The 27,524-nt window shown below is 35.6% G+C and overlaps 1 protein-coding gene across 13 annotated transcripts in view; it reads right to left on the reverse strand.

Moving 5' to 3' along the window:
- CCDC91 (coiled-coil domain containing 91) overlaps window positions 1-27,524 on the reverse strand; it is a 275,641-nt gene that overhangs the window by 98,204 nt on the left and 149,913 nt on the right. For all 13 annotated transcript variants that reach the window (XM_045829846.1, XM_045829842.1, XM_045829841.1 and 10 more), the window contains one exon: window positions 3,944-4,051. In XM_045829846.1, the coding sequence (XP_045685802.1) occupies window positions 3,944-4,051 (108 nt within the window). The remainder of the gene's footprint in view (window positions 1-3,943; window positions 4,052-27,524) is intronic.

A 27,524-nucleotide genomic window follows, 5' to 3' on the forward strand; every position in this document is an offset into this window, starting at 1 on the left:
GTTATGTCCATCTAATTAACTTCTAGACATCTTTGCTAAAGAAATGAGAAACTCATTTTCTCTTGTTGAATGCATTAATGCTTTAGACCTGAAAATCAAAACTTTTGCGGGGAGGCAGGGTGCTTCAGTAAAGATTAGGGAGAAGGGAGGTAATATATGAGCTAGCTTAGTCATTGCAGCATAGTGCATACTGGAAAAAAATGGGAATAAGCTCCCTACATCAAGAACCTTAGTACATAACCATCAGTACAAATTAGTTTGAGAACTAAAAATATGAAGGAGAAAGACACACACACATACATCAAACTAAATTACTCCTAAGGAACCATTCAGCTGTTATTTCAAAAGGCATCTCAAAAAATATGATTTGAAAAAATAAAAAGCGAGGGATCACAATTTCTACACTTTATATGGTTTTACTTATTAACTATATCCCCTTTTAGTGTTCAGTTTTTTTAATAGCATTTCATCATACTAAGCTGCCTATGGTCCTCTAAATGTCCTGTGGTAGACCTGAATGTTCACCACCAAATATTTCTAATTGATGGATATGGGATGACTTTCCATTTATTTCGGTTATCTTTAATTTATTTCAGGAGTGTTTTGTAGTTTTCAGTGTACAAGTCTTTTACCCTATTAGTTAAATTTATTGCTATGTATTTTATTCTTTAAGTTGCTATTTTAATTTGAATTGCTTTCTTAACTTCCTTTTCGATTGGTTCATTGCAGGTGTATGGAAGCACTACTGATTTTTGTATGTTGCTCTTTTAACCCACAACTTTGCTGAATTCATTTATTAGCTCTAGTATTGGCTATATTTAACAATAAATTATTGAGTATTTTTAAAAGTGACAGGTTTAGCACTGACTTCACAAGAAAAAGATAATTTATAAGCAATAAATTACAAGTAATAGAAAAAGTTCATAAAATTGAGATTTGTACAGATGACCATCTTCCCAAGGTCAATTAATAAAAGAAACAATTGATAAAACCTTGGAGGAACAAAGACCAACTAAATTCATCTTTGCCGCAAGTATTAAAGCCAATGGTATACTATGCAGCTATAAAAAGAAGGAAATCTTACCTTTTGTGACAGCACGGTTAGACCTGGAGAGTATTGTGCTAAGTGAAATAAACCAGTCAGAGAAAGAAATATACCACATGATCTTACTCATATGTGGAATTTAATGAACAAAATAAACTGATGAACCAAATAGAAACAGAGGCATGGATATATGAACAGACTGATAGGCCTCAGAGGGAAGGGGGAGGGTGGGACTAGATGAAAGAAAGTGAAGGAATTAGCCAAAGAGGATGTACAGGTCACACACAGACACAGGCAATGATGTGAAGATGGCCAGACGGAAGGAAGGGGGTGCTGGGTAGAGGAAGGCAAAATGGGGGAGAAGGGGGACATCTGTGAAAGTGTCAACAATAAAAATAAAGAAAAAAACTCAAGTGTATGTTAGCCATACTCATTGTTAACTCAATCGGTGAAAGTGTTTCCAAGCAAAGACACAATAAGGCTATGATTGTGTGTACTATTTATACTTTCATTTGGACTAAACAGTTTGGGGAAAAGGGATCATTGGGATTTCTTTAAACCAGGTTTGATAATGAAGTTATTTTTAACCAGGAAAAGAGAGAGACATGGACAGACAAGCAGGACGGCGGAAAGCACATAAACACATCTGATCTGGGGAGCAGGTCTCTGAAATAGCTGTGGTTTTGGTTTGCCTTTGCTAAATGAAGCTAATTGTAATCAAATAGATAACAAGCTAAATAAGAAGCTAAAAGATCCATTCCCCAGAACTGTGACGATTTGCTATCTAAAATGACCCATGGCTCCCAATTTTCTGTAGACAGAAAGCAGACAGAAAAATAGCATATTCTCTAATACTACATTAGATATAGCCGACAAAGACACTAAAAAATTTAAAACCTACAAGATCATAAAAAACAATGGACTAGAGACCCTGTTCCTAAACCCTGAAAAGAAAATCATGGAAAATCAAAGAGCAATCCTATCGCTATGGCAGAGATTCTCATTTAATCTGTCCATTGAAATTTTAGAATTGCTACATACTAGTGATAGCTATGCATCTCTGATTTTTAATATTTGCTACTGAGTGATTACATACCCTACCTTTGCCTCACCACTGTATACTAGATTTGCTGTAGGTAAACAACGTATATTTTAGTTTCTAGTTCTTTAGGTCAAAAAGAACTATATATCTGGACTTGATAATGTAGAAATTGCAGTACCTCACTCACCACCTATCATCCGGAAATCTGGACTTTTGAGTGTGAGGCAGTGGCTGGCTAGATCTTTCAGATTTTCACTCACAGCAACAGGATAAGCAAATTTGCCTGTGAAATAGAGGCTGAGTATTTTGTGATCAAAAGGGCAGAACTGTGGTGGATTAGTGCTGTTTATCAAATATTTCCTGCTCTCTCCCTTCTAGGTTCCTGGTAGGATCTCACTAGTTGGCCCCATTATGCCAGGGGGAAGGGAAGAGGCATTGTGAATATAAACTGGGAATGGAAGTGTCATTTCTAGTCCAGAATATTGAATTACTGGTAGGAAATCTGACTGGGCTTGTTTTCACTATGCAGTATTACTGCATAGTAATGCACTAATACAGGTCATGTTTTACGTAGGAATGACACCATCAGGCGATTTTCTAGGCTTAGGACAATATAAGACCAAGCCCCAAGATGATCCTCAGTGTATGTTTGGCATGAATGAGATATAAATATTGATATCTGAACCCAGGGAGTTCAGGGCATAACCTAACCTTGTCCTGGGCTAATACATACCTTATACGGTTTTCACAGTTCTAGGACCTTAATTTTTCTCTGTCATTTTTCTGTTATAAAGTCACACAACTTTATACCTGAAACAACCTAGTAGTTCACCACCCAAAAGAGTTTGTTAGATCAAATTTATAAAATTCCTTGGGCATTTCCTCTTTCAAATCACTTATCAAAAGGACATTGAAAAATTGAATAGAACTGTCCCCTATCTTGGGGATGCAATGGCATATTTATAAATCTCCACTCAATGCCCTGGCTGGTGTGGCTCAGTGGACTGAGTGCTGGCCTGTGAACCAAAGGGTCGTGGTTTGATTCCCAGTCAGGGCACGTGCCTGGGTTGCAGCCCAGGTCCCCAGTTGGGGGCATGCGAGTGGTAACCAAATAGTGTTTCTCTCACACACTGGTATTTCTTTCCTTCTCCCTCTCTTCCCCTAGCTCGAAAAATAAATAAACACATAAATTCTATTCCTAATTCTCAGTTTATTTTCTTCCCATGATACAAAATAGGTCCTTTAAATAAAATTGATTTTATTTTCACCTACCAAGTTTTGTTATTCAGAGTGTTGCTGAGAATTTCCTGCATTATTATTTACACTATGACACATCCATAAATGCTCTTTAACTGATGGTTTACTGTAAATCAGCTAGTCATCTCTTTAATGCCTTTAAGACATTAAATCAAAGAAAATTTAAAAATTCAGTGGAAAAACTCAAATAGAAATCAATGCCAAATATGCAACAAAAGGTAACTCAAGCATAAATACTTCTAGAAATTAAAAAATTATTTATAAGCCTTACAGCATTAAAATGATTACACATGCTACAACACATTTATAGTACTCTATTTGCTTCTCTTATTTGGTTAATATAATAATGCTATAACCCAGAAATTAACATAAGAATTATTAATTTGAGGACGTCCTACACATTTTAGCCCTTCAGCCCTATTTTTAGTCTATCATAAAATTCCCAAACTTTAACATTGAGTTTACATAAGCATATTTTTTTCTCCAAAATACACCATGGAAAGTAAATGGTACGAAACTGAATAAATAGTTATAAAGCTCTCAGGGGAGGAGAGGCAGAAGAAAAGTATAAATATATAATGGATGTGCAGTTTTTTTACCTGAGCATTTAGCAACTCTTCACACTTGTGTGCTTGTTTCTCAATTGCAGAAATGTACTGTTTTTCAATAGCTTCTACTTGTTGCTTAACTGAAGACTGTAGTAGTGCCTAAAAACAAACAAAAAAAGAGTCATTTGGATCATAGACAAACTTGGAGTCCACTGTTGGCGTGAGAATTTTTTGAGAGTCATACATATGTGAAATATGATCCTCTTCCATATTAGAAAATACACATTTGTGAATATTAAAGCATATTCATATATAGCAGTCCTTTAAGCTTTGGGGTTCAAGTTTTCGTATTACCAAGACTATAGTTTTTTTGGCCAGATGTTCCTTCCACACACCTCTCCTTAAAAAAGACCAAGTCATAGAAGATGATAAAGAGAGTGAGTAGTTCTGTTAAATATAAATTCAGTTAAGTGAAGACCACACAGGATGAGGAGTGTATGAAAGCTTCTGAAAAAAAGAAAGAAAGAAAAAAAAAACCCAGACATATTTCACTGGCTGACAAAACTCTACATCCTCTCGGCACACTGTAACATCTCATGGGCCAAGCATGATCTTCAAGACCACAAGTCAAGTAAAAGCAGATGGAAACTCTGAGGAATTCCAGACATAAAAGAACTGCCCCCCAGGAAATTCACACCCATAATGTGGAAAGGTACAAGTCAATGTGTGGAAGTCAGTTGGAATCTCAAGGCAGTATTTGTAAAAACTAATAAAACTTGGGAGACTGGACAAACGTAAGCGGGTAATGTAAAGGCTGGAACGTCAGTCGGCTAAATACAAAGACATTAACACTATTCTGAGGGAAGCCAAATCAGTATTTGAAGATGTTCTACCCACTCGCTTCCTTATTGGAGATGCTTGGAATATTATCATCCTTTTTCTCCTTTCCTTTTTTTAAGCATTATATGTTATACTTAACATGTTCCCAATATTATCTTACATGCTATTTATAAACCCCAAATCATTCTAAACTATGTACTCAACCATATATATAAGAACTCTTAAGCAAATATTCTATTTCTGAAGGTCTATCTGGATAATAAACTACTCATATGAAACAGTAAGTTGAAACAGACACATGTCTTATAGAAAACAGACACTTGGCACATTCACCAAAAAAGAAAAATAAGCCAAATCTCTTAAATAATCTGTTATGAAAATAGATTTACTTGGTTGGAAACAACATGTATTAAGAAGCTAAATAAATATGCATGTATTAAATAAAACTAAGATAAAATATTTTTTAAACCTCTGGATAAGCCTCAAATTTTCAATTAACTTTTGCTTGCAAATGTTAAGACTGTCTGATGATGCTACTACTCCTATAATTCAACAGCCATCACTCTGAAGCTGCAGAATTACTAGCAAAGCACTAAAGGAGAACAGAGCTCTGACTGGGGTTTAACCAAAATATGAAGAACTGCTTAATAGAATTGCTTTACCCCTCCATGTACAGTTTGTCCTCTAGATTCCATAATAATGAATTTATATAAGGCACTAAGGCACCAAAATGTAACCTCTTAAATAGTGACTAGACAGTGCAAATCTCTAATTTACCTTTGGCAAAATATAATATGCTATTTGTTGGACTTCAGAAAATTTAAAGAATGGTATAATTATAGACAATCTCCTTGGGTATATTTCCTGCACCTTTTATAGAGAGAAAAAGGTCACTTTTTGTAGACTTGGGATATGACAATTGTTTTGCTTAATTGTAAGAACTGTTTTCACTTCCCTAATTGCCATGGTTCTAAACAATCCCACAGTTTAAATACCCAACTGTGATTTTTAGTAGATTATAATCTTTGGAGGGACAAGTAAGTTCATCAAACAAACTATTTATTCATTGTAATTAAGAAACACTATTGAATAGTACTGTTTTCCTCTAATAATTGATGTGTGCATCATATATTTGTTTTCTTCCAGACTTCAAGGAGGCAAGCACTACAGGATAATAAGTTAAGGAAAAACCAATGCTGTGCTTATGGACCACGGAGAGAAGCTATGCATAAGGAACCAGTCTTTCATATAGTTCACACCTCTCTTCTTAGCCGTATTGTTATTTAAATCCACCCATCTACCAAAGATACCTTAAGGTAGGTCCTGGGAACATGACTATTTTTTTAAAGTCTATTCTGACTGAGTTCTTTCTATTGTTAAAGAGAAACAATCTCTAGATAGGTATATGCAAGGTATGTATCAGAGAAAGAAAAGGTGTCCAAAGCTTACTTGTAAGACTCACTGCTATACACAGAAAACATTAAATAGGTAAGAACAGCTTGAGCCCTGGCCAGGTGGCTAAGTTGGCTGGGGCATTGTCCCAACCCCCAAATGTTGCAGGTTCGATTCCTGGTCAGGGCACATACCTAGGTTGCAGATTTTGTCCCTAGTTAGGGTGTGTATGGAAGGCAACCAATTAATTAATGTTTCACTTTCACATAGATGTCTGTCTGTCTCTCTCTCCCTCCCTCCCTCCCTTCCCCTTCCTCTCTCTCTAAAATCAATAAAAACATATCATAGAGAGAGGATTAAAAAGTAAAAAGAAAGAAAAGGAGTAAATTAAGAGTGGAGGCAAATAGTAATACAGGAAGGTACAAAAGTAGGCAGATGCCAAATATTAAGAGACATGTATGGGATAACAAGGTAGTTGAAAAATGTGCCCTGTATTATCCAACAGTGGGATTATTAGTGCCATGCTCCAAACAAAGGAGGTAATTTGCAAAAACTACCTTCACAACTAGAAGATTAACCATTACACACATACACATTTGGTACTAGCTACCTGCTTTTACAGCTTCATCTAACATTAAAAAATTGAATATTTATTTTCCAATGTAATATACCATAATAATTGTCTTTAAATTCCCCATATGTTGTAAATATAAAAATAAACATTAATCTTAACATTTCCCTGCAAGTTATTTATTTTTTCTACTGATGCCAAAGATACAAGGAAGACTTCATGTGGGCTTATACAGAATGTAGAAAGGTATATAAAGAATTATTTCCTTCACATGACCTTTTAAACTATTTTCAACAAATATAAAGCATTAAGACTCACAACATGGAAAGAGAGAAAAATAAAGGTGTAGGCAAACACTGTGTAATAAAAAGAATGCTACCAAAGGCAGGGAATGTTGTTGATTTTCAACAGGCTTAGGTTTTAGCCACAGCTCTATCAGAGATTATCTGTATCATGCCAGGCAATTTAATTTATTGAACTTGAGGCAAACTAGTTCCCATGCTTCTTTAACAATAGTGTTAAAGATGTGAATAAGATTGCAGGGTTCTTTAGTGCAGGAACCTACATTAAAGGAAGGCAAAATTTCTCAAAAAAAATTCCTTGTACATCATAGACACAATACAACAGCTATTTGGTAAGTAATGATTTTTGTATTAAGATTAATATTTTTTAATCATAGTATGATTGGTATCAATATTCACTGAAAAGTTCATTAGGCTTCAAATTATAACTGGCAAGTTCAGTTACCAAATTCGTTCCTGAGTATATTTAATCCCTACCAGGGATTTCAGCTTCTACATTATTTTAGACTAGAAATGTCTATTCTTTCTACTACGCAACATAAATTTTGAGTAAATAAAGCTTGTGAAAGACTACAAACTCCTTGGAAGGGACAGTGTGTCATAAATTCTACAATTATTAAACTCAAAGAAAAAGATATTAGCTCAGAGCTCCCCCAAACCAATATATGCTGGAATTTAATGAGCAGAGAAGCGGAGCCGTAGCAGACTACTGCAGCCCAAACTACACTCTGCTGTCCCAACAAACACAGTTGTTCTTCCTCCCTTGAAATATCCCAATTCTTACAGATTAGATTCCAACCTTATCAAATTAAATTGCATGTCCAACTTGGTAAAGCAGACATGTCTAAGGAACAAGATGGTCTCTGGAATGTGAGTATCATGCTCGCATTTAGTGTATAACCTTAGAAGTCTACTTTGTAGCTAATTTTAGGCAACAGTAACTAGATTACTTTACAAATCACACACAAAATATACCTATGAATACTCTAAGTCATACTTGGCAAATAATTCACTGAATTATTCAACCATTTTCCCCCATGAGCTTTATATACCTATTTTGCAAATAAAGAAATAGACACGGGTTAAGAAATGTGCCCCAAATCAAACTAAAAGACTCAAGTGGAACAAATGACTGGATTCAGATCCACCCACTTGGTTCCTTGTGTGTCTTAGTTGTTCTAAGCCAGTGAAGCAGATTTCTCTTCGTGTATTAAGCACTTATTTGATTTTTATAGTCTCTTATTTATTCTTTTTTCTATTATTCAGCTAATATTTACTAAATGCACTTTATTCCAGGCACTGTTCTAGATACTGGGGAGACAGAGTTGGACAAATCAGACATCAGTCTCTCCTGAATTTGCATCATGGCAAGGGGAGGTTGAGGGTAAGAAAGTCTGCAAGATAGACAATAAACAATTCATTTCTGATGGTGATACATGCTATGTAGGAAATAAGAAGGAAGAAATGAAGGAAAAGAATAGTGGAGGAGAAATTTTTCAGAGAGGATAGTCAAGAAAGCTCTCTGGAGAATTGCAACGAGTTGAGATGTCACAAATAAAAACACCTCAGCCATAGAAAAAGTCTGGGAGAACATGTCTATCAAAGGAAAAAGTAAAAACTCTCAGAGCGGGAATAAGGTTGATGAGCTCAAGAACTAGAAGAAGAGGGCATTATAGATCAAATGAACCAGGAGATTCCATCAGATACTATAGCTACAACAGACTTCTTTTTAGCCTTCGACAGGTCAAACTTCTTGTCACCGGGTTAGTGGTATTGTTCAGCCCTATGCAAGAAAGTAAACCAAAGATAAGGAAAGAAGATAGAGGACCAGAATCATGCAAAACAATAGAAACTCATTTTATCTTTTTCCCAATTGCAATGAGAAACCCCTAAAGGCTGTATCTTTGTGAATAAATGGTTTCAAGTTTTTTGGGTAGCTACTCAAAAGAGGGATTGATGGGTCATATGATAACTCTGTTCTTAATTTTTTTTTATTTTGAGAGAGAGGAGGGGGAAGAGAAAGGGTGGAGAGAGAAGAGAGGGTGAGGGGGGGGAGAGAGAGAGAGAGAGAGAGAGAGAGAGAGAGAGAGATTTTGAGATTGAGAGAGAGATAGACAGCAATTTGTTGTTTCACTTACTGATGCATTCATTGGTTCTTTTACATGTCCTGACCAGAGATCGAACCCACAACCTTGGTATATCAGGACAACACTCTAACCAAATAAGTTACCCATCTAGGGCTATACTTAACTTTTTGAGGAACCACCATACTATATTTCATAGTGGCTGACTCAGTCTACATTCCCACCAGCAGTGAATGAGGGTTCCTTTTTCTCCACAACCTCTCCAACATTTGTTGTTACAAGTCTTGTTGACAATAGCCATTATAATAGCTGTGAGGTGGTGTCACACAGTTTTAATTTGCATTTTCCTAATAGCTAATGAAGTCGAACATCTTTTCATGTATCTGTTGGCCATTTGTATGTCTTTTTGGAAGAAGTACCTGTTCAGGTCCCCTGCCCATTTTATAAATTGGACTGTTTGTTCTTTTTTCTCAGGAGCTACCTGTTTCCTCACTGTTTATTGGTCTATTTAAATTTTTCATTTCTTCATGATTCTGGCTAGGAATGTTATATATTTCTAGGTACTTATCCATCTCTTTTAGGTTATTGAATTTGGTGGCATATAATGTTTCATAATACTCTAGTAGGATCCTTTGCATGTCTGTGATGTCTGTGGTAACTTCTCTTTCATTTCTGATTTTGTTTGTATGAGTCTTTTCCTTTTTGTGTGTGTTAGTGAGTCTAGCTAGTGGTTTGTCAATTGTATTAATCTCTTTAAAGAATGAACTCTTTATTATATTAGTTCTTTATTTAATCTTTTTATTCTCTATTTCATCAATTCTGTTCTAATTTTTTTTTATTTCCTTTCTTCTGCTGACTTTGGTTTCCTTTTGGTCTTCTTTTTCTAGTTCTTTAATGTTAGGTAATGTTGGTTACATGGTTTCTCTCTTCTTTCTTGAGATAGGCCTGTAATGATATAAACTTCCAACTTATTACTGCTTTTGCTGCATCCCAGAAGTTTCGATACATTGTATTATCATCCTTTGTCACTATGTAGTAATGTTTCTTAACCTCCACATAGTTCTGTTCTTTTTAAATTCATTTTTGCAGTTTCTTTCTAATTTGAAAGCATTGTGGTCAGAGAATATGCTTGTCATGATTTCAGTCTTCTCAAATTTGTTGAAGCTAGTATTGTGACCCAACATATGGTTATCTTTCAGAATGTTCCCTGTGCACTGGACAAGAATATATACTCTGATGTTCTGGGAGGCAAGTCTGTAAATATCAAGTAGGCTCATTGAGTCTAATGTGTCATTTAGGGCTGATATTTTACTGTTTTTTAATCCTCACAAAAGGGTATGTTTATTGATTTTAGAGCAAAAGGAAGAGAGAAAGAAACATCAATTGGTTGCCTGCTATACAAGCCCCGACTGGGGATCAAACCCACAATCTAGGTATGAGCCCTGACTAGCAATCAAACCTGCATTTCAGTGTATGGGATAACACTCCAACCAACCGAGTCACTCGGCCAGGGCAAGGCTCATATTTATTCATTTTCTGTCTAGAGCTGTCAATGGAGTATTTAGGTCCCCAACCATGATTGTGTTTTTGTCAGTTTCTCCCTTTAGTTCTGTTGGCAGTTGCTTTATGTATTTCAATGCTCCCTGGTTGGGTGTATACATACTGAGAAGTGTTTTGTCTTTGTTATCTTGAGATCTATTTTGTCAGATATAAGTATAGCTACATCTGCTTTTTTGTGGCTGCTGTTTGCTTGGAGGGTTGTTTTCCACCCTTTCACTCTGAGTCTCTCTGTTTTTGCAGCTTAGATGTGTCTCCTGAAGGCAGCATATGGTTAGGTTTTGTTTTATGATTACTCTGCTACTCTGTGCCTTTCTACTGGCGAATTGAGTCTATTAACATTTAGGGTAATTATTGATGTATGAGGATTTCCTATAGCCATTTTACCTTTTGTTTTCTGGTAGTTCAGTGTCTCCATTGATTATTTTCCTTTGTGTTTCTCCCTGCTGTTTTTTGTTTGGTGATATTTCATATCTCTGTCCTCTGTTTCCTCTTATTTTAAGTTATGTATCTCAGTTTTGAGCTTTTTGCATGTGGTTACCATTAGGTTAATGAGAAAAAAAGTTTAATATATAGAGTAGTCCTCTTTCTTTTGAATGAATCTGATATCCACCCTCCTTTGGAAATTCTGACCTTTACTACCTCCCATTTTATGTTTTCACTGTCACAAATTATCCCAGTTTATGCTGTAAGTGTACTGGAGATCTTACTCATAGTTTTGTGACCTTTTATTCTTTGTTTTGGGTAGAACAACCCCTTGAGTATTTCCTGTAATGCAGATCTTCTCATGATAAATTCCCTCAGCATCTGTATGTCTGGAAAAAGTCTTTATTTCTGCTTCATATCTAAAAGACAACCTCACTGAATGCATTATTCTTGGTTGGTAATTATTCTCTTTCAGTAGTTTGAATATTTGGTTCCACTTTCTTCTAGCTTGCAGAGTTTCTGCTGAGAAGCCCAACAATAACCTAATGGGCATTCCTTTACTCCATTCTTTATTTTCTTCTTTTCCCTGACTGCCTTGAGAATTGTTCCTTTGTCCCTAACTTTTTGACAGTTTTAATACATTGTACCTTGGACAAGGCCTTTTTGAACTGAGGTGATTATGTGTTCTGTTTGCTTCTTGGATTCAAGGATCTAGCTCTTTTTATAGGTTTGGGAAGTTCTCATCAACTATTTGTTTGAATAGGCTCTTCACTCACTTCTCTCTCTCTTCTTCCGGTATGTCTGGTATTCCTATATTATTTTCTGATGGAGTAGATAGTTCTTGTACAGTTCTTTCATTTTTTTATGCTCATGTCTTTTTCTTCTTCCCTCTGCATCATTTCTAGATTTCTATCTTTGATATCACTAATCCTTTCCTCCATCTGGTCTGCGCTATTTCTTGCACTCTCCAGTCAATTATTGATCTTTTTTATTGGTTCTTCATCTCCAGGATCTCTGTCTGGTTGTTTTTTAAAGTTTCAATCTCTTTGGTAAAGTACTCATTTTCATTGTTGATTTGTTTTCTGAGCTCATTAAACAGTCTATCTGTATTTTCTTGCATCTCATTGAGTTTTTCAGAACTTTAACATTGAATTGTCTGTCATTTAAATCATATATTTTCATGTTTTTAAGTTTGTTTTCTGCAGATTTTCCCTTTTCTTTCTGATCTGCCTTGCTACTTTGGTTATTCATAATATTTAATGGATTCCTTTTATGTCTAGGCATCTATGCATGAGTAGCACTTCTCTAGTAGATTGATATGAACAAGGTTTACTATTATTTTTTAGTAGGTGGCCCTGAATCACAAACTTTTAGCCTTCTCTTGCACTTCTCTAGCTTTTCAGATCTCCACGGGCTGGTGGAAAATGGGGAGGTGATCCAATCACCCCAGTTCCAGGGGACCAACCCCACAGGAGCATGTGGTGGGTAATGGAGCTCCAAACATGTGACATCCCAGTTCTGTCCCCTACATCCAGACACTGCCATCAGTGTAGCAGTTATACATGGGGGTGAGATAGTCTGGGTTAACCCAGCTGCTTTCTAAGTTGCTTTGACAGCCAGGTATTGGAGGGCATCCTATGCCCCAAATCCCAGGACCAGCCACAGAGTGTGTCCTTTGCTCAGGAAAAAAGTGATTCTGCAGTACCAGTTTTCAGATTTGTAAATAATGTACCCTGCAACCCAACACCAAGGGCAAAGGGAGGCAAGCTCAGGGAGGGTAAAGAGTGGTCAGACTCAGTGGCTTTGTTTCTCTGTCTGGAATGCCAACTGCCAGACAACAGCAGCTATACCTCTGTGCTCTGTCCCTGCCCAGGTCACTGGGCTCAGCCACAGTGCATACTGCCCACTCCTGCAAGAATGCCCAGTGAGTCTCTTTGCTCCTCTCCACTGAAGGGAGTTCCAGCCACAACCTGATTTCTTTCATCTCTGGGCTCAGCCCCACTGTGAGCTCCTGGCTGCAGGGCTGCATCCATGGCTTATCTCACAGTTTCTCTCTTCTCACCTCCTGCTTGCTCCCGCTCGCCCACTTTATATCATTCAATGAGTGGATCTCTCAGGTGTGTTTGTGTTTTGAGCATGGAATCCTTTGTTGAATTCTAGCTCTTCAAATTGTTGAAACTTCAAGGGGAGAGACCAAGGAGATCTCTAACACTACCATTCCTCTGATTTCACTCCACTATATGTATATCTTTGAGGAATTTCAATGATCTATTCTCCTAGACCCCACTGAGGCTTCTCTGTCTTTGGAGACTCCAGTGAACCTCATGATACTGCTATAGTCTTAGAGGTCCTTTGCTTCAGGTCCCAGGAAGGGTTAAACACAGAGGAAAAGGTCAGGCAAAGGAATGTTCTCTATGGTCTTGCTAGGGAAAGTGTGGTCTTTGAATAAACAGAATTGGCATCCTCTAGAAGTTTATCAGAAATGTAAAATTGCAGGCTGTTGGTCACAACCTTGGGATTTCCCCAGGTGAGATTCAAAACTGGTCACATGAGGCTTGTCTTGGTGACTGCAACATCAGTAGCTTTCCCTTTGAAGGCTTTTGTTTTCTTAAATCCTCACCTGAGGACATGCTCATTGATTTGAGAGAGAGAGGAAGGGAGGCAGAGGCAGAAGAAAACATTAATATTAGTGAGAAACATCAATCAGTTGCCTCTCTCATGTGCCCTGACCAGGGACCAAACCCATAACCCAGGCATGTGACCTAACCGGGAATTGAACACTCGACCTTTCAGTTTATGAGGCGATGCTCCAACCAACTAAGTAAGCCACACTGGCGAGCGCTCCCTCTAAAGGCTTTAAACAAGTAAGCTTCTATAATCCGTTTTTTTTTATCATCTTAAAACACTGCTGCAAAGTAGCAAAAGTACTCAAATGCTATCACAACTTTCTCCATCAATGGGCAATTTGTGAGAATGAAAATATGTAACAATGATTTCTGTGGGCCACACATATATATGTAAGTTAGAAAGTTGTAATTAGCCCTGGCTGGCATAGCTCAGTGGATTGAGTGCGGGCTGCGAACCAAAGTGTCACAGGTTCGATTCCCAGTCAGGGTACATGCCTGGGTTGCAGGCCATGACCCCCAGCAACCGCACATTGATGTTTCTCTCTCTCTTTCTTTCTTCCTCCCTTCCCTCTCTAAAAATAAAATAAATAAAATCTTTTAAAAAAAAGAAAAAAAAGAAAGTTGTAATTAATGTACCATGCATGAATATTTATAAAAATTTATTGGGTGATATTGATTAATAACAATATGAGTTTCAATTGTACAATGCTATAATACATGATCTATATATCACATTATGTGCTCACCTCCCAAAGTCCAGTCTCCTTCAATCACCATATATTTGACACCTTTTATCCTCTTCATCCTCCCTCTACTTTCCTTCCCCTGTGATGACCACCCTGCTGTTATTTGTATCTATGAGTTTGTTGTATTTGTTCAATTGTAGCTCTGTTTTATAGCCCACATATGAGTAAACTCATATGGTTCTTGTCCTTTTTAATCCATCTTACTTCACTTAGCATAATATTCTCAAGCTCTATCCATGTTGTCAAAAATGCAGTATTTCATCATTTCTTATGGCCTAGTAGTATTCCACTCTATATATGTACCACATTTTCTTTATTCAATCATCTATCAAGGGCACTTTGCTTGTTTCCATTTCTTGGCTACCATGAATAATACAACAATGAACACAGGGGTACATATGTATATCTTGGAGAGTAAATGTTTTCAAATTTTTCAGGTAGATACCCAAAAAATATGGATTTGCTGAGTCTATTCTTAATATTTGAGAAGTTCCTCCATACTCATAATGGCTGTACAAGTTTACATATCCATCAGCACTGTATGAGGGTTCCTTTTCCTCTACATCCTCTCCAACACCTATTTCTTGTCTCATTGATAATAGCCATTCTAACTGGTATGAGGTGGCACTTCATTGTGGATTTGATCTGCATTTCCCTTATAGCTGATACATCTTCTTGGGAAAAGTCATCAATGTATTTTTTTATTGAGTGGAATTAACAATAATACAATTATCCTCATTAGTAATGAAGGAGTTGATCGTAGTAAGAAATAACTCAGTGTTTTTCATTTTCTAATGGGAAAGTACCCTATACATATCGGGTACTAGTAGGCAAGTAATATTTAACATGCACTTCATTTGGACATTGTCCATTAGCATTCAGTTCTATATTATTACATTGTCCATTTTATTGCACTAGGCAACAAAGACCACACAAATGAACAAGTGTCCAAATGACGGTAGCTAACTAGATTTGGGTCTGAATGTTGATCTTGGTTTCCAACTTGTCTTTACATTCAAGGACTCTTGGCTAATGAAAAATATATTTTGCCAATCCGGCCTAAAACTTCAATCTGCTGTTTTCACTTGTAGTTTGGAAACAGATAGAATGATATATCATACAAATATACGAACTGATATATGAGAGAGCTAGTAATCCAATTTAGATAGAGATGTGGCTATATTAAAAATAAATATTAGACCATCTCTGAAAAACATGTTTAGACATTTAAAAAAACTATGTTGGGATACAAAAAGAAATCATGTAATTAAAAATCTATCACTAAGAAATGATTTAAAAGTATAGTGTAAAAATCTTTAATCCATTTTGAGTTTATTTTTGAGTATGGTATAAGAAAGTGGTCTGATTCTTTTTTGCATGTATCTCATAGGTAGCGGACAGACTGACAGATGTCAGAGGGGAGGGAAGGTTGCAGGGCTGGGTGAAAAGGGTGAAGGAATTTAGTAGTAAAAAAAAAAAACAAACAAATCTTATAGACCCAGACAATAGCATGGTGACTACCAGAAGGAAAGGTGGGTTGAAGGAGACAAGAGGTTGTAAGGGGAATATATGGTGATGGAAGGAGACTTGACTGGGGGCGGGGGGCGGGGTGAACACACAACACAATATACAGATGAGGTATTACAGAAATGTACACTTGAAATTTATGTAATTTTACTAACTAATGCCACCCCAATAAATTCAATATAAATAAATAAACAAATAAACAAACAAACAAATAAATAGTGTGAAAGGACTAGGGAGTATAATTCTCTAGGGGAAAGACTTCCGTCTGGATTTACAGCTTTCATTTACTCAAAACTGTTTCCAAATTCAAGGTCAGGTTCCTGGTCTCCTGCTACCAAGGCTGGCAAAAATTCAGCAACATTCAGACCCTGTAAATTTAACCCTTAAGGAGAATGAAGGTGCATGTTTGTAAAAAGCAAATTCTAGATATCTGAGGAGTGACAGTGACTGATTTGGCCCGATTTCTTTTTAGAAAGCAACAAAAAAATTATGACCTAAAATTATGAAAAAATGGATTAAAAAAATATTTCTCCCTCCTTTTACTAATTTAAAAAAGGAGGAGAAGTACAAGGTCATACTGAGGTTGCTGAAAATTTTATCCTGTTACAGATCTCAAGCATTTGGAATGACAGTTTTTGTATGTATTTGAATTCCAACACAGAGGTACTATACTCAAAAAGAAAAAGTTAAATTATGGGCGTAGATCTAAACATGGAAATTCAATACAGTCTAGCCATGCTATAAAGTGTTTTGGAGGCTCCGAAAGCCAAAGAAAATGTTCAGAACTGAAGGAATCATTCCTGTTGGCCTTGTTGTTAAGGGATTCTAGTAACATAAGAGTTGTTACCTCAAACACCACAGAAGTCTCCCAGGGAAAATTTCTTTTGTGCCATGGACAACACATTAAAATTAAGAAGTTTCTAAAATTAAGTACAGCACAGATTCTGCATGTCCGCCTTCCAGATCCTCTAAACTTCTGAAAAGCTGCCATACGGATATGCCTCTCCCTTAGATGCCACAATATTGTTCCTTGTGACTAGAGTGGGAGCAGCGGTTTCAGAGAGAGAGGGAGAGCGAGACAGAGAGAGAAACAGACAGACAGACAGAGAGAACAATTCTAACCAAAACAATCTCTTCAGAATCTCTCACAGGGTTAAAAGAAACACCTGGTTTTTAAAGACTAAAGACCCATGCATCTCATTTTGTGAAATATCAGAGACCATGGAAAGAAAGAAATCCATCAAGATGTCAGAAATATTTGGCCTGCATGCACAGGCATTAACATTCCAAGGAGGCAGTGCAATTTGTTGAATGGAACCCTGCATCAAGCTCTGAGTGACCTGGCTTTGGCTGAAAACTCCTCCTCTGCTTCTGTGTGTTTCATCGAGGCCCTGCTCCCCTGGGTCTCACAGCCGTTATCTAATGAATGGGAAGAATGAAAGAGGTTCTTCTCTGCCACTGATGAAGGAATAAAGGGATTCTGTAAAATTGTAACAGTTGATTTAATTTTTAAATTGATAATATTGAAAACTGGGATTGTTCTGGGATTGTTCATTTGCTGATTTTTGAGAGCTAAATTCCTCATTTTTTCATGATAAATGAAACTCACGCTCTGTGGATTTATGTAAAGACCAACATTATCTTTTAAATGACCAGATTTAAGACCATTAAAATGAAAAATTTTCCTCCAAATTAATTGAGGTCTATTCATCAGACAGAGATCTCAAAGATTAGAAAAAAAATTTTTCATACTGAAAAGACATGGGGAAAAATTAGGTTTCATTTAAATCAAGTTTATTAAAAGACACATTAACAAATATTAAATTTTCCTTTATTTTCTTGGTCATCAAGAAAATAACACTGTGAACTTTCATGACAACATAACATACTTCAACTGGGTTCTTCACCAGATAAAAGTTAATATATTATAGAACTTATAATATTCAGGGTAATATATAAAATATTTGAAATCCATTGGATTGGGCACCAAAAAATTAGAAGTGCCATCCCCTGGACTGGAGCAGGTGCCAGAGGCCACCTGCTGTGCCAGCTTGAGCTTGACGATGTGGGGTCAGGGAAACACCCCAGAGGAAGGGACAAAGTCATCCAAGTGGCTCGGAGGAATTATTAACACACTAACTGGTATATGTACTTCACTTTTATAAGATGGCACAAAGTGGTGCTTCTGGCTGGGCATTGGCCCACATTAGGTTGTTACAATGGTTTAATTACCCAAACATGTTGACTACATGAATATCCTGCTAAACATCAAAATAGGATAAGCCTTAAACTTTGTGTTTTTGACTACATGGACTAAATCATACTGTATATGGATTATTCCTCAAATGGAATTCCTTTCTCATTGCTGTAAAGCAATTTGAAAGTCAATTATTATACTGTATATGGATTATTCCTCAAATGGAATTCCTTTCTCATTGCTGTAAAGCAATTTGAAAGTCAATTCACTGCAACTTGGAGATATGACAATTTTAAGTAACTTATCTCTCATCTGGAAAAGATAGAGCCTGGGAAGTTAGAGGGAACTAACACCCAGGTAGCAATGGGAGCAAAATTTAATTTTTACTATTTGTATTTGCATGTCTTTTTAATTATGTAGTGTATACATATTACCTTGTCAAAAAATAAGGTATTTCAAAAATACTAGAGAAATTATTCTATTCTCTAATAATTTATCCTTGGTATAAAGCATATATTATCATACAGCAAGATTCCCCAAACCTGATAAACTAGACCTTAGGGCTAAAATCAAAACCAGCCTTCTATTTTGATATGGGGTTCTATACTAATTAGAAATCTGACAGACATCTTAAAATGTCATTGCCCCAAATGTCACTGGTTCTTACATCTCTACTTTCCTTCCTCAAAGTTTGTGTTTTAGAGTTGAAAGAAAAGTATAAACATTCCTCTCAAACAGGCAAAAAAATATCTTCAATTTGAAGTTAGAAAATTAATTGACTGTAAGAAAACTTTCAGCAGTTTATCTTTCCTGCCTTTAGACCTATGGTATGCATCCTTTCACTAACTGGAATATTGGTGGCCAATAAAAAATGAATAAAAATAAATCTGTAACACACTCTATTTTTTTCCTACAGTCTAACTACCAAATGCTTTTCAGGCAGTATCTAAAATTGAAAATGCCCAAATCCAGATAGACCTTGATGACAATTCAGTTCACTGGAATAATGAAAGATTAAGATCCACAAAAGTGATCTATTATATTAACTGGAATAGTTACAAAAATGATATTCTTTACAGCAACTACTATGTAATCACCCTTCAAGCATTATTACAAGAGGTAGAAACCTGCTGAATAAACTTAGATAAGAAAGATTTGGAAAAACATTCAACCCCATCAGAACAGGTCAAACCTCATTCAGGTCAATGAGGAGAGACAATATTATTATGAAGAAAAGAAATGACAGAATAGCCTAAATTTTTATGATAGAAGAAGAAATCTATAATAATTAATAATGATATCTAGGTGGGGCAGGACTGCTATTTATAAAATTTCCAAGTCTGATCAACATTAGTCACAGTATTAACTTGATGTTAATTAATATAAAAAAGGACTCAGAGCCCTGGCTGGTGTGGCTCAGTTGATTGCAGCGTCATCTGGTAACTGGTAAGGATGTGAGTTTGATTCCTGTCAGGGTAAGCACCTCGGCTGAGGGTTTGATCCCCAGCCCGGGCACATACAACCAATCAATGTGTCCCTCTTGCACTGATATTCCTCTCTCTCCCTTTCTCTCTAAAAGCAATTTTAAAAATATTTCCTAGGGTGATGATTAAAAAAAAAAAGAAAGAACCCATAACATTTAAAGAGCATTTCACAAATAAGGCAAAAATAATGGGGGAAAGGCAGGTCTTACAACATGTCTTAAGAAACTGCTAACTAAATAAACCTTAATCATTTAACGTTTTTTATCATTGAAGTTATTTTTCAAGGTCTATTTTGAAGCAGAAATTTAAAATTTATATCTTCAATACAGAATAAAGACTTCCCCCTTCATTCCTTTAACTGTCCAGCTGACAATCCAGTCACAATATAAAGGCAAGCCTTAAATCTATATTAGAACAAGTTCTCTTGCAAGGTTTCCAATGCCTTTTGGTTTTGGCCCAGCTAGAAAAACCACAAGAATAGCCTTGCATGCAAAATTCTGGCTTAGCCCAGGAAACTCAGAGCACATGAGAACTATTCTCAACTACCAAACCTTTCTCTCAATCTTCTGCTGAGGTTAAGTTTAGTGGGAGGGATAAGAATGGACAAGCCAAGTCAGTATTTCCAAACCAATCACTAGTATCTAGGATGGTGTTAGGCCAAACTCTACTGGCAACAGCAAACATCTTTATTTGTCCAGGAAAAATCTGATCATATGATAAAAGCTGGAATTTATGAGAATCCTTGTTCAATCAAATCACTAAAACTATAAATTTATTTCATACTTTTAGACTAACACTGGAATTCAAACAACAAGATATATGACAGCTGTCACAGATCTTAACTTTTACTGTTCCCCTCTTTGCACAAAAAGTTAGCAATCTCCAATCAAGAGTAAATACCAAAAGAAGAGAAAACAACATGGTCTTCCCCTCCTCGGAGCGGAGCTTCAGACAACATAAGTAATTCTACACCCTGGGAAAAATTGGTTTCCTAAATGCAATATACTCTCCCTTATAAAACAGTACAAACAACACAAGAGTTCAAATAAAACACTAGCAAGTGGGTGCTTTTAAGAAATGGAATACAGCAGGCATTTGATACTCTGAGCTGGCATTTAACATATGGTACACTGATAAAATTCAAAGCAATCCTTACCAAAAATATTTAAGACATACTTAACCTTTACAGAGAATGCACAGAGGATTGTCACACTCAATAAAATAAATGTTGGGATATGAACATATCAATAATTTAATCAAGATAATTGCAGAACAACTTAAGGTTATGTAGCAATTTTGCATCATTTTTACCATAAGTAGCAGAAAATTTGTATGCCTAAAACTCAAGTGTAACTGATTAAATTTTCTGATATTCAAACAACACAAAAAGAGAAAATATTTATATCAAAAATTCTCTTCATAAAATGTTCTAAGACTTTACAAAAAATACTCCCATTCTTTGCTTTCTCATTAAAACAGTCAAGTATTTATAAGCTCTACTCACAGGACTAGCACTTGTTGGATTTTGCCATCTAGGTTTCAACACACAGAATTAAAGCTCTTCAATTTAGTCAAGCTTCAGAAACAAAGAATATAAAAGAAAAATTGCTGTGTATGTCTATATGTCTATTTTAGTGTAGATATCTTGAAATGCGTAGATAGCTGTACAAAAGGATGACTTTAGTAAATACACTCCACTTGGTCAAAAGCATGCACACAAAGGGTTAGGAAAAAAAGCTCTTACAGTTTAAGAAGACATATATACCTTAAATCATCATAGCAATAAATTCTTTGGTGTTTGCATATTAATATTAAACTAAACTGCATTTTCTTTTTTGCCTTTTTCAGGCTATTTTTCTAATTACTATTTTTGTTAATCTGTGAAATATCAAAATTCAATAATGTTTCCATACTTCTCCTATGATTTGAAAAATGTCTAAATCCCCTAAGTTTAAACAACAAAAACTTATGGGCCTTGGTCTTAGAGAAGATTTTAAAATTTGACCCCAAAGGCAAGAGAAGTAGGCAAAATAAATGAATAGGACTGTTTCAAACTGAAAAGCTCTGTGCAGCAAACAAAACAGACAACAAAAGGCAACCAACAGAAAGGGAGAAGATCCTGGCAAACAGCTCTGTAAAGGGGTTAACATCCAAAATATATGACGAACTCATACAACTCAACAACAAACAATCCAATTTAAAAAATGGGCAGAGGACCCGAACAGACACTTCTTCCAAGAAGACATACAAATGGCCAAAAGATATATATAAAAAGATGCTCAACTTCACTAGCTGTTAGAGAAATGCAAATCAAAAATTCAATGAGATACCACCTCACACCATTACAATGGCTATTATCCACAAGACAAATAATAGCAAGTGTTGGAAAGGTTGTGGAAAAAAAGGAACATTCGTTCACTGCTGGTGGACATGTAAATTGGTACAGCCACTATGAAAACCAGTATGGAAGGTCCTCAAAAAATTCTTAATGGGCCTACAATATGACCCAGCAATGTTTCTTCTAGGTCTACCTGAAAAATCTGAAAACATTTATTCGCAAAGATATATGCACACCTATGTATGTTCATTGCAGCATTATTCATGATGGCCAAGACAAAACAAAAAACAAACAAGCAAAAAAACAAAACAAAATAAAACAAAAAAACAAAGCATCCTTTGATAGACAATTAAAGAAGATGTGATACATATGATACATACAATGAAATTACTACTGAACCATAAGATAAAATACTGCTATTTGAGACAATGGATGGACCTTGAGAACTTCATACTGAGCAAAAGGAGTTAGTCAGGAAAAGCTAAGACCCATATGATCTCACTCATATGTGGGACATAAAACTGAAATTCACAGACAGACAATAGTATGGTGGTTATCAGAGGGAAGGGGGCTGGGGAGTTAGAATAAAGGGGGCCAAATATATGTCAACAAAATATAATTTTGCCTTGGGTGGTAGGCACATAATGCAGTATACATACACAGCATGTATCATAGAAATGTACACTTGGAACCTATACAATCTTATTAACCAATGTCAGCCTAATAAATTTAATTTAAAAAAACCCCACAGTGTAATTGAATTTTAAAAATAAACAAGTTGTGCCAGAACCAAGAAGATCATTTGCAAATGTAACTTCAGAATAAAATTAAAAACTATGTATAGAAGAATTTCAAAAGGAGAAAGCTCTTTTCCTAACTGATCTTCCTTAAAGTAAACACCACACTAAAAAAAAAAAAATGAAAGAAAGGAAAGGGAGGAGTTTGTTATCATTGTCTTGATCAAAATAAGTCTGTATACAGTAGCAGAACAAAAATGTTAACCAAAATATAAGTTCATATTTTACTTGTGTCAAATTGGATATTTTAATGAATTATGTTCAAAGTAAGATAAAATAAAAACAACTATTGAACTTAATATCTTGAGCACTTTCCACTCACTGGTATAGCACATCAGCAAAAGTTCCAGCTCTGAACTGCAACATATTGAGTCAACTAGTACTTCCTTTGGAAAATTCTCCCCCAAAATTATTAGGGTAAAAAGAAAGTCATTTTAAGAATGTATCCATAACAAAAATGGCTCTACCTCAAGCACTTCTATATGCTGTATTACTGCAATAGATGTTTACAGACATAATTCTAAAAAGAAAAATGAGAAGTAATATGTAATATATCTATTTTATATGATATGATGGGTTAAATCTATGTTAGTAAACATGCCTGCATTTTCCCATGTATGACTTACTTTGATAGTCCCTCTGTGCTAATTTACCAATTCCCCACTATGAAGAAACTTTTTGTTACTGCAATCATTTCTCCCATATTAAGGACAGCAATAAGATATAAAAAAGAAAAATCTTGATGCAGGATAAAATTGATTTCCTTAGTTATAGTTGAAACTCTTGATTTTTTTTAATTTTCAAAAACAAAAAGCAGTCTATCCTATAGTTATTTAGGTTCTGTTAGAGTATCTCTCATTTTTCTTGCATAAAAAATTATCACAGTGATTTCAATGGGAAATATGTGAACATGTGCATGCATCCACCTACATGCACATGCATCCACCTACATGCACACACACATAGCCCTGATATGTGTGGTTTATATGATACCAATGGAAAAATAATGGCAACAGGGTGAAATAGATAGAATATAATCAAAGAATTAAATATGAGTGGAAATTACAATGATTAATACCCCTTAGGTGTAACAAAATGACTTCTAGAGCTTTAAAGAAAATACAACCAGCTATACTGCACCTACATCAACTGATACAGAATCTTCAGAGAAGGTATCTGCCTTGACAGATGCATCTTTTAAATACAACACAAGTAATATCTTATATGCTGCAAGAGGTGGGAACCAAAGGATTAAGATACCGTTATCCATGACAACTGTTAAGGGCATCTTAAACAAACTAGCATCTCACTAATACAACTAGTTATTCTCCTTTAAAAAACTCACATTATGGATAGTAATCTTTGATAGAGAAAACTACAGATATAAAGAACTGTGAAGTCTGAGCCCGGGTATGTACTGGAGAATGACAATTTCAAGGAAAATATGCCCAATTAAGCAAGTAAAGGAAAATCCTTATGTTACTTGGAGTAAACAATTTTAGATGTGGTGTACTCCTCTGAAAAGCCTTCCAAGATCGACATTTACTTTACTGTTTTTAATTCTCATGATAAATGATTTAAAAAATCATGACATGACACAGAAAAAAATAAATGAAATTCAGTAAACATTATGGGGAAAGTGACGTACGTAGTGCATTAGGTTAGTTTTAGCTTTGTTTCCTTCTGTGAAACTTTAATAGGATTTCACATGTCTTCTTCATCAGTCTGGAGTGAGCTATTTATTTTCTAAAAGAAAAAAAAAGTGCTGGCTGTTTAAGAGGAGACCATGACTAGGAAGGGCAGGGCCACAGTTTCTTTCACTTAAGTGGACAGTTTCAAAGACTGAAACAAGAATCCACATTGTGTGATTTTGAGATAATGACAAGGTGTTGAAATTGCTATGCTAGAAAATTGTATGTTAAGTATAAAAACAATAACTATAACAGCTAATATTCATTAATGTTCTTATTCTTAGCCATGCAGTATTTGTTGTTTCATGGATCCTCATAACGCTTCTATGGTTAAGTTCTATGGTATATTCTCTAATTTACATATAGAAAAACTAAAATTCCCATATAAGAAACTGCTCAAGTTCACAAGTACTTAGTTGATCCAGGTCTGTCTGACTTAAAAGTAATCAATCATCTCTTCTAATAGAAGTACTTCAGAGAGTAAATATATAAAACTTTGCCCTGGCTGGCGTAGCTCAGTGGATTGAGCGTGCACTGCGAACCAAAGTGTCACAGGTTCGATTCCCAGTCAGGGTACATGCCTGGGTTGCAGGCCATGACCCACAGCAACCGCATATTGATGTTTCTCTCTCTCTCTCTTTCTCCCTCCCTTCCCTCTCTAAAATAAATAAATAAATAAAATCTTTAAAAAAAAGATATAAAATTTTTATATATCATTATTAAATGTAGAAAAACATTGCATCACTAGCCATCACAGAGATGCATATTAAAACCACAATGAGATACCACTTCACACAGGTCAGAATGGCCACCATAAACAAAGCAACAAACAAGTGTTGGAGAGGATGTGGAGAAAAGGGAACCCTAGTGCATTGTTGGTGGGAATGCAGACTGGTGCAGCCCCTGAGGAAAATAGTATGGAATTTCTTCAAAAAAACTAAAACTAAAAATGAGCCCTGGCTGGCATAGCTCAGTGGATTGAATGCCTGTGAAACTTTAATAGGATTTCACATGTCTTCTTCATCAGTCTGCGAAGGCTGCGAACCTGGGACTCGCAGGTTCGATTCCCAGTCAGGGTACATACCTGGGTTGCAGACCATGACCCCCAGCAACCGTACATTGATGTTTCTCTCTTTCTTTCTCCCTCCCTTCCCTCTCTAAAAATAAATAAATAAAATTTAAAAAAATAAATAAAAATGGAACTGGCCTTTTGACCCAGCAATTCCACTGCTGGGAGTATACCCTAAGGATCCTGAAACACCAATTCAAAAGATCCTATGCACCTCAATGTTCAAAGCAGCACAATATACAATAGCCAAGTGCTGGAAGCAGCCTAAGTGCCTATCAGTACATAAATGGATAAAAAAACTGTGGTACGTTTACACAATGGAATACTACACAGCAGAAAGAAAGAAGGAGCTCCTACCCTTTATGACAGCATGGATGGATCTGGAGAGCATTATGCTAAGTGAAATATGCCAGGGGGTAAAAGACAAATACCATGTGATCTCACCTATAAGTGGAACTTAATCAACAAAACAAGCAAGCAAGCAAAATAGAACCAGAGACATGGAAATAAAGAACCAACGGACAGTGACCAGAGCAGAGAAAGAAAGGGGATAACGGGGATAAGAAGGGGAAGTGTGATCAAGGAGCATTACAAAGGACCCATGGACAAAAACAACTGGGGGGGGGGGGAGATTAAATGTAGGAGGTGGGGGTGGTTGGGGCCGGGGAGAGTTGTTAGTGGGGGAAAATGAGGAAAACTGTAGTTGAACAATAATAAAAAAATAAATGTAGAAAAAAATAAGAATAAATACATAATAATAGTACAAAAAATTGGCATTTACAGTTGTTCCAATATAAATTAGGTTTGCAGATTTTTTTAACCTAGTTCCTGCAGTAGATGATTTGAAGTAGTATAAATAGTTGCTAAAAGTGCTAAATTCCAGTTTGATGAGGTTGGCTAATCCCTTAAATACAGGATTAGTTCAAGGTAAATCAGAATTTTTAATTCTTTGTGAAAAGTTTTAATCATAACATAGTTTATTTCTATTTTTAAATCAGGAAATGCTGATCACATTATTTGGGAGCTTTAAAAAGTACAATTTCATCTCAATTGTGTTAGGTACACAAGACATGGTAACCAAAATATACTAGAACTTTAAGATGTTTTTTTAAAACCTAATTGCCAGTGCAAAAAATCAGATGGTCATTTACATTAATGTGGTCTAAATTAGTATCTGAGTCTATGATAATTTGCTGAAATAAAGCCCAAAACATTTTCTACAATTCTACAGAGGTACAATATGAGAACTTACTCATGCAAAAGAACAGCTGCACTTTTTAAAAAAAATGAAGTAGTAAATAAAGCATGCAACAACATGGATGAATATTGAAAACATTTGCTAAGTGAAACAAGCCAGTCACAAAGACCACAAATTAATGATTCTATTTATAATGAAATGTCCAGAAGATGCAAATCTATAGTGATATAATGTAGATTAGTGGTTACCAAGGGCTAGGAGGCAGAGTACTTGGAAAAATGAAGAATGATAGCTAATAGGTAAAAATTTCATCTAGGAGTGATGAAAATGTTCTAAAATTAGATTGTGATTATGGTTGTACAGTTATGCAAATATACTAAAAACTACTGCAGTAAAAACTTTAAAAAGGTGAATTTTATAGTATGTGAATTACATCTCAATAAAACTATTCAAAAATCATAAAATATTAAGATAAAATAGTATCATCAGCCTTCTCTAAATCAAAATACATGACTAATGAACTTCCCCCTGTAGTAATTATTACTGGATTATTATTTCAGGTTCTTGGGAATCACAGTGACAAGTGAATAAAAGCCTTCTGTATTATATTTAGACTGAGTATAGTTTATGAAATATGTATGGAAAAATGTAAACTAGCTCCAAATGATTTTAATAATTTAGTGCCCTGCAATCAAACTATTTAATAAAGAAATCCCTAAGCCTTACCATAAGATGAAATGTAGAAATAGTAAACAAATTTGGAGTAATAAAAAATAATAAGTCACA

The sequence above is a fragment of the Phyllostomus hastatus genome, unplaced genomic scaffold (assembly GCF_019186645.2).
Source record: "Phyllostomus hastatus isolate PE091 unplaced genomic scaffold, TTU_PhHast_1.1 phas_scaffold_93, whole genome shotgun sequence".
Classification (NCBI taxonomy): Eukaryota; Metazoa; Chordata; class Mammalia; order Chiroptera; family Phyllostomidae; genus Phyllostomus; species Phyllostomus hastatus.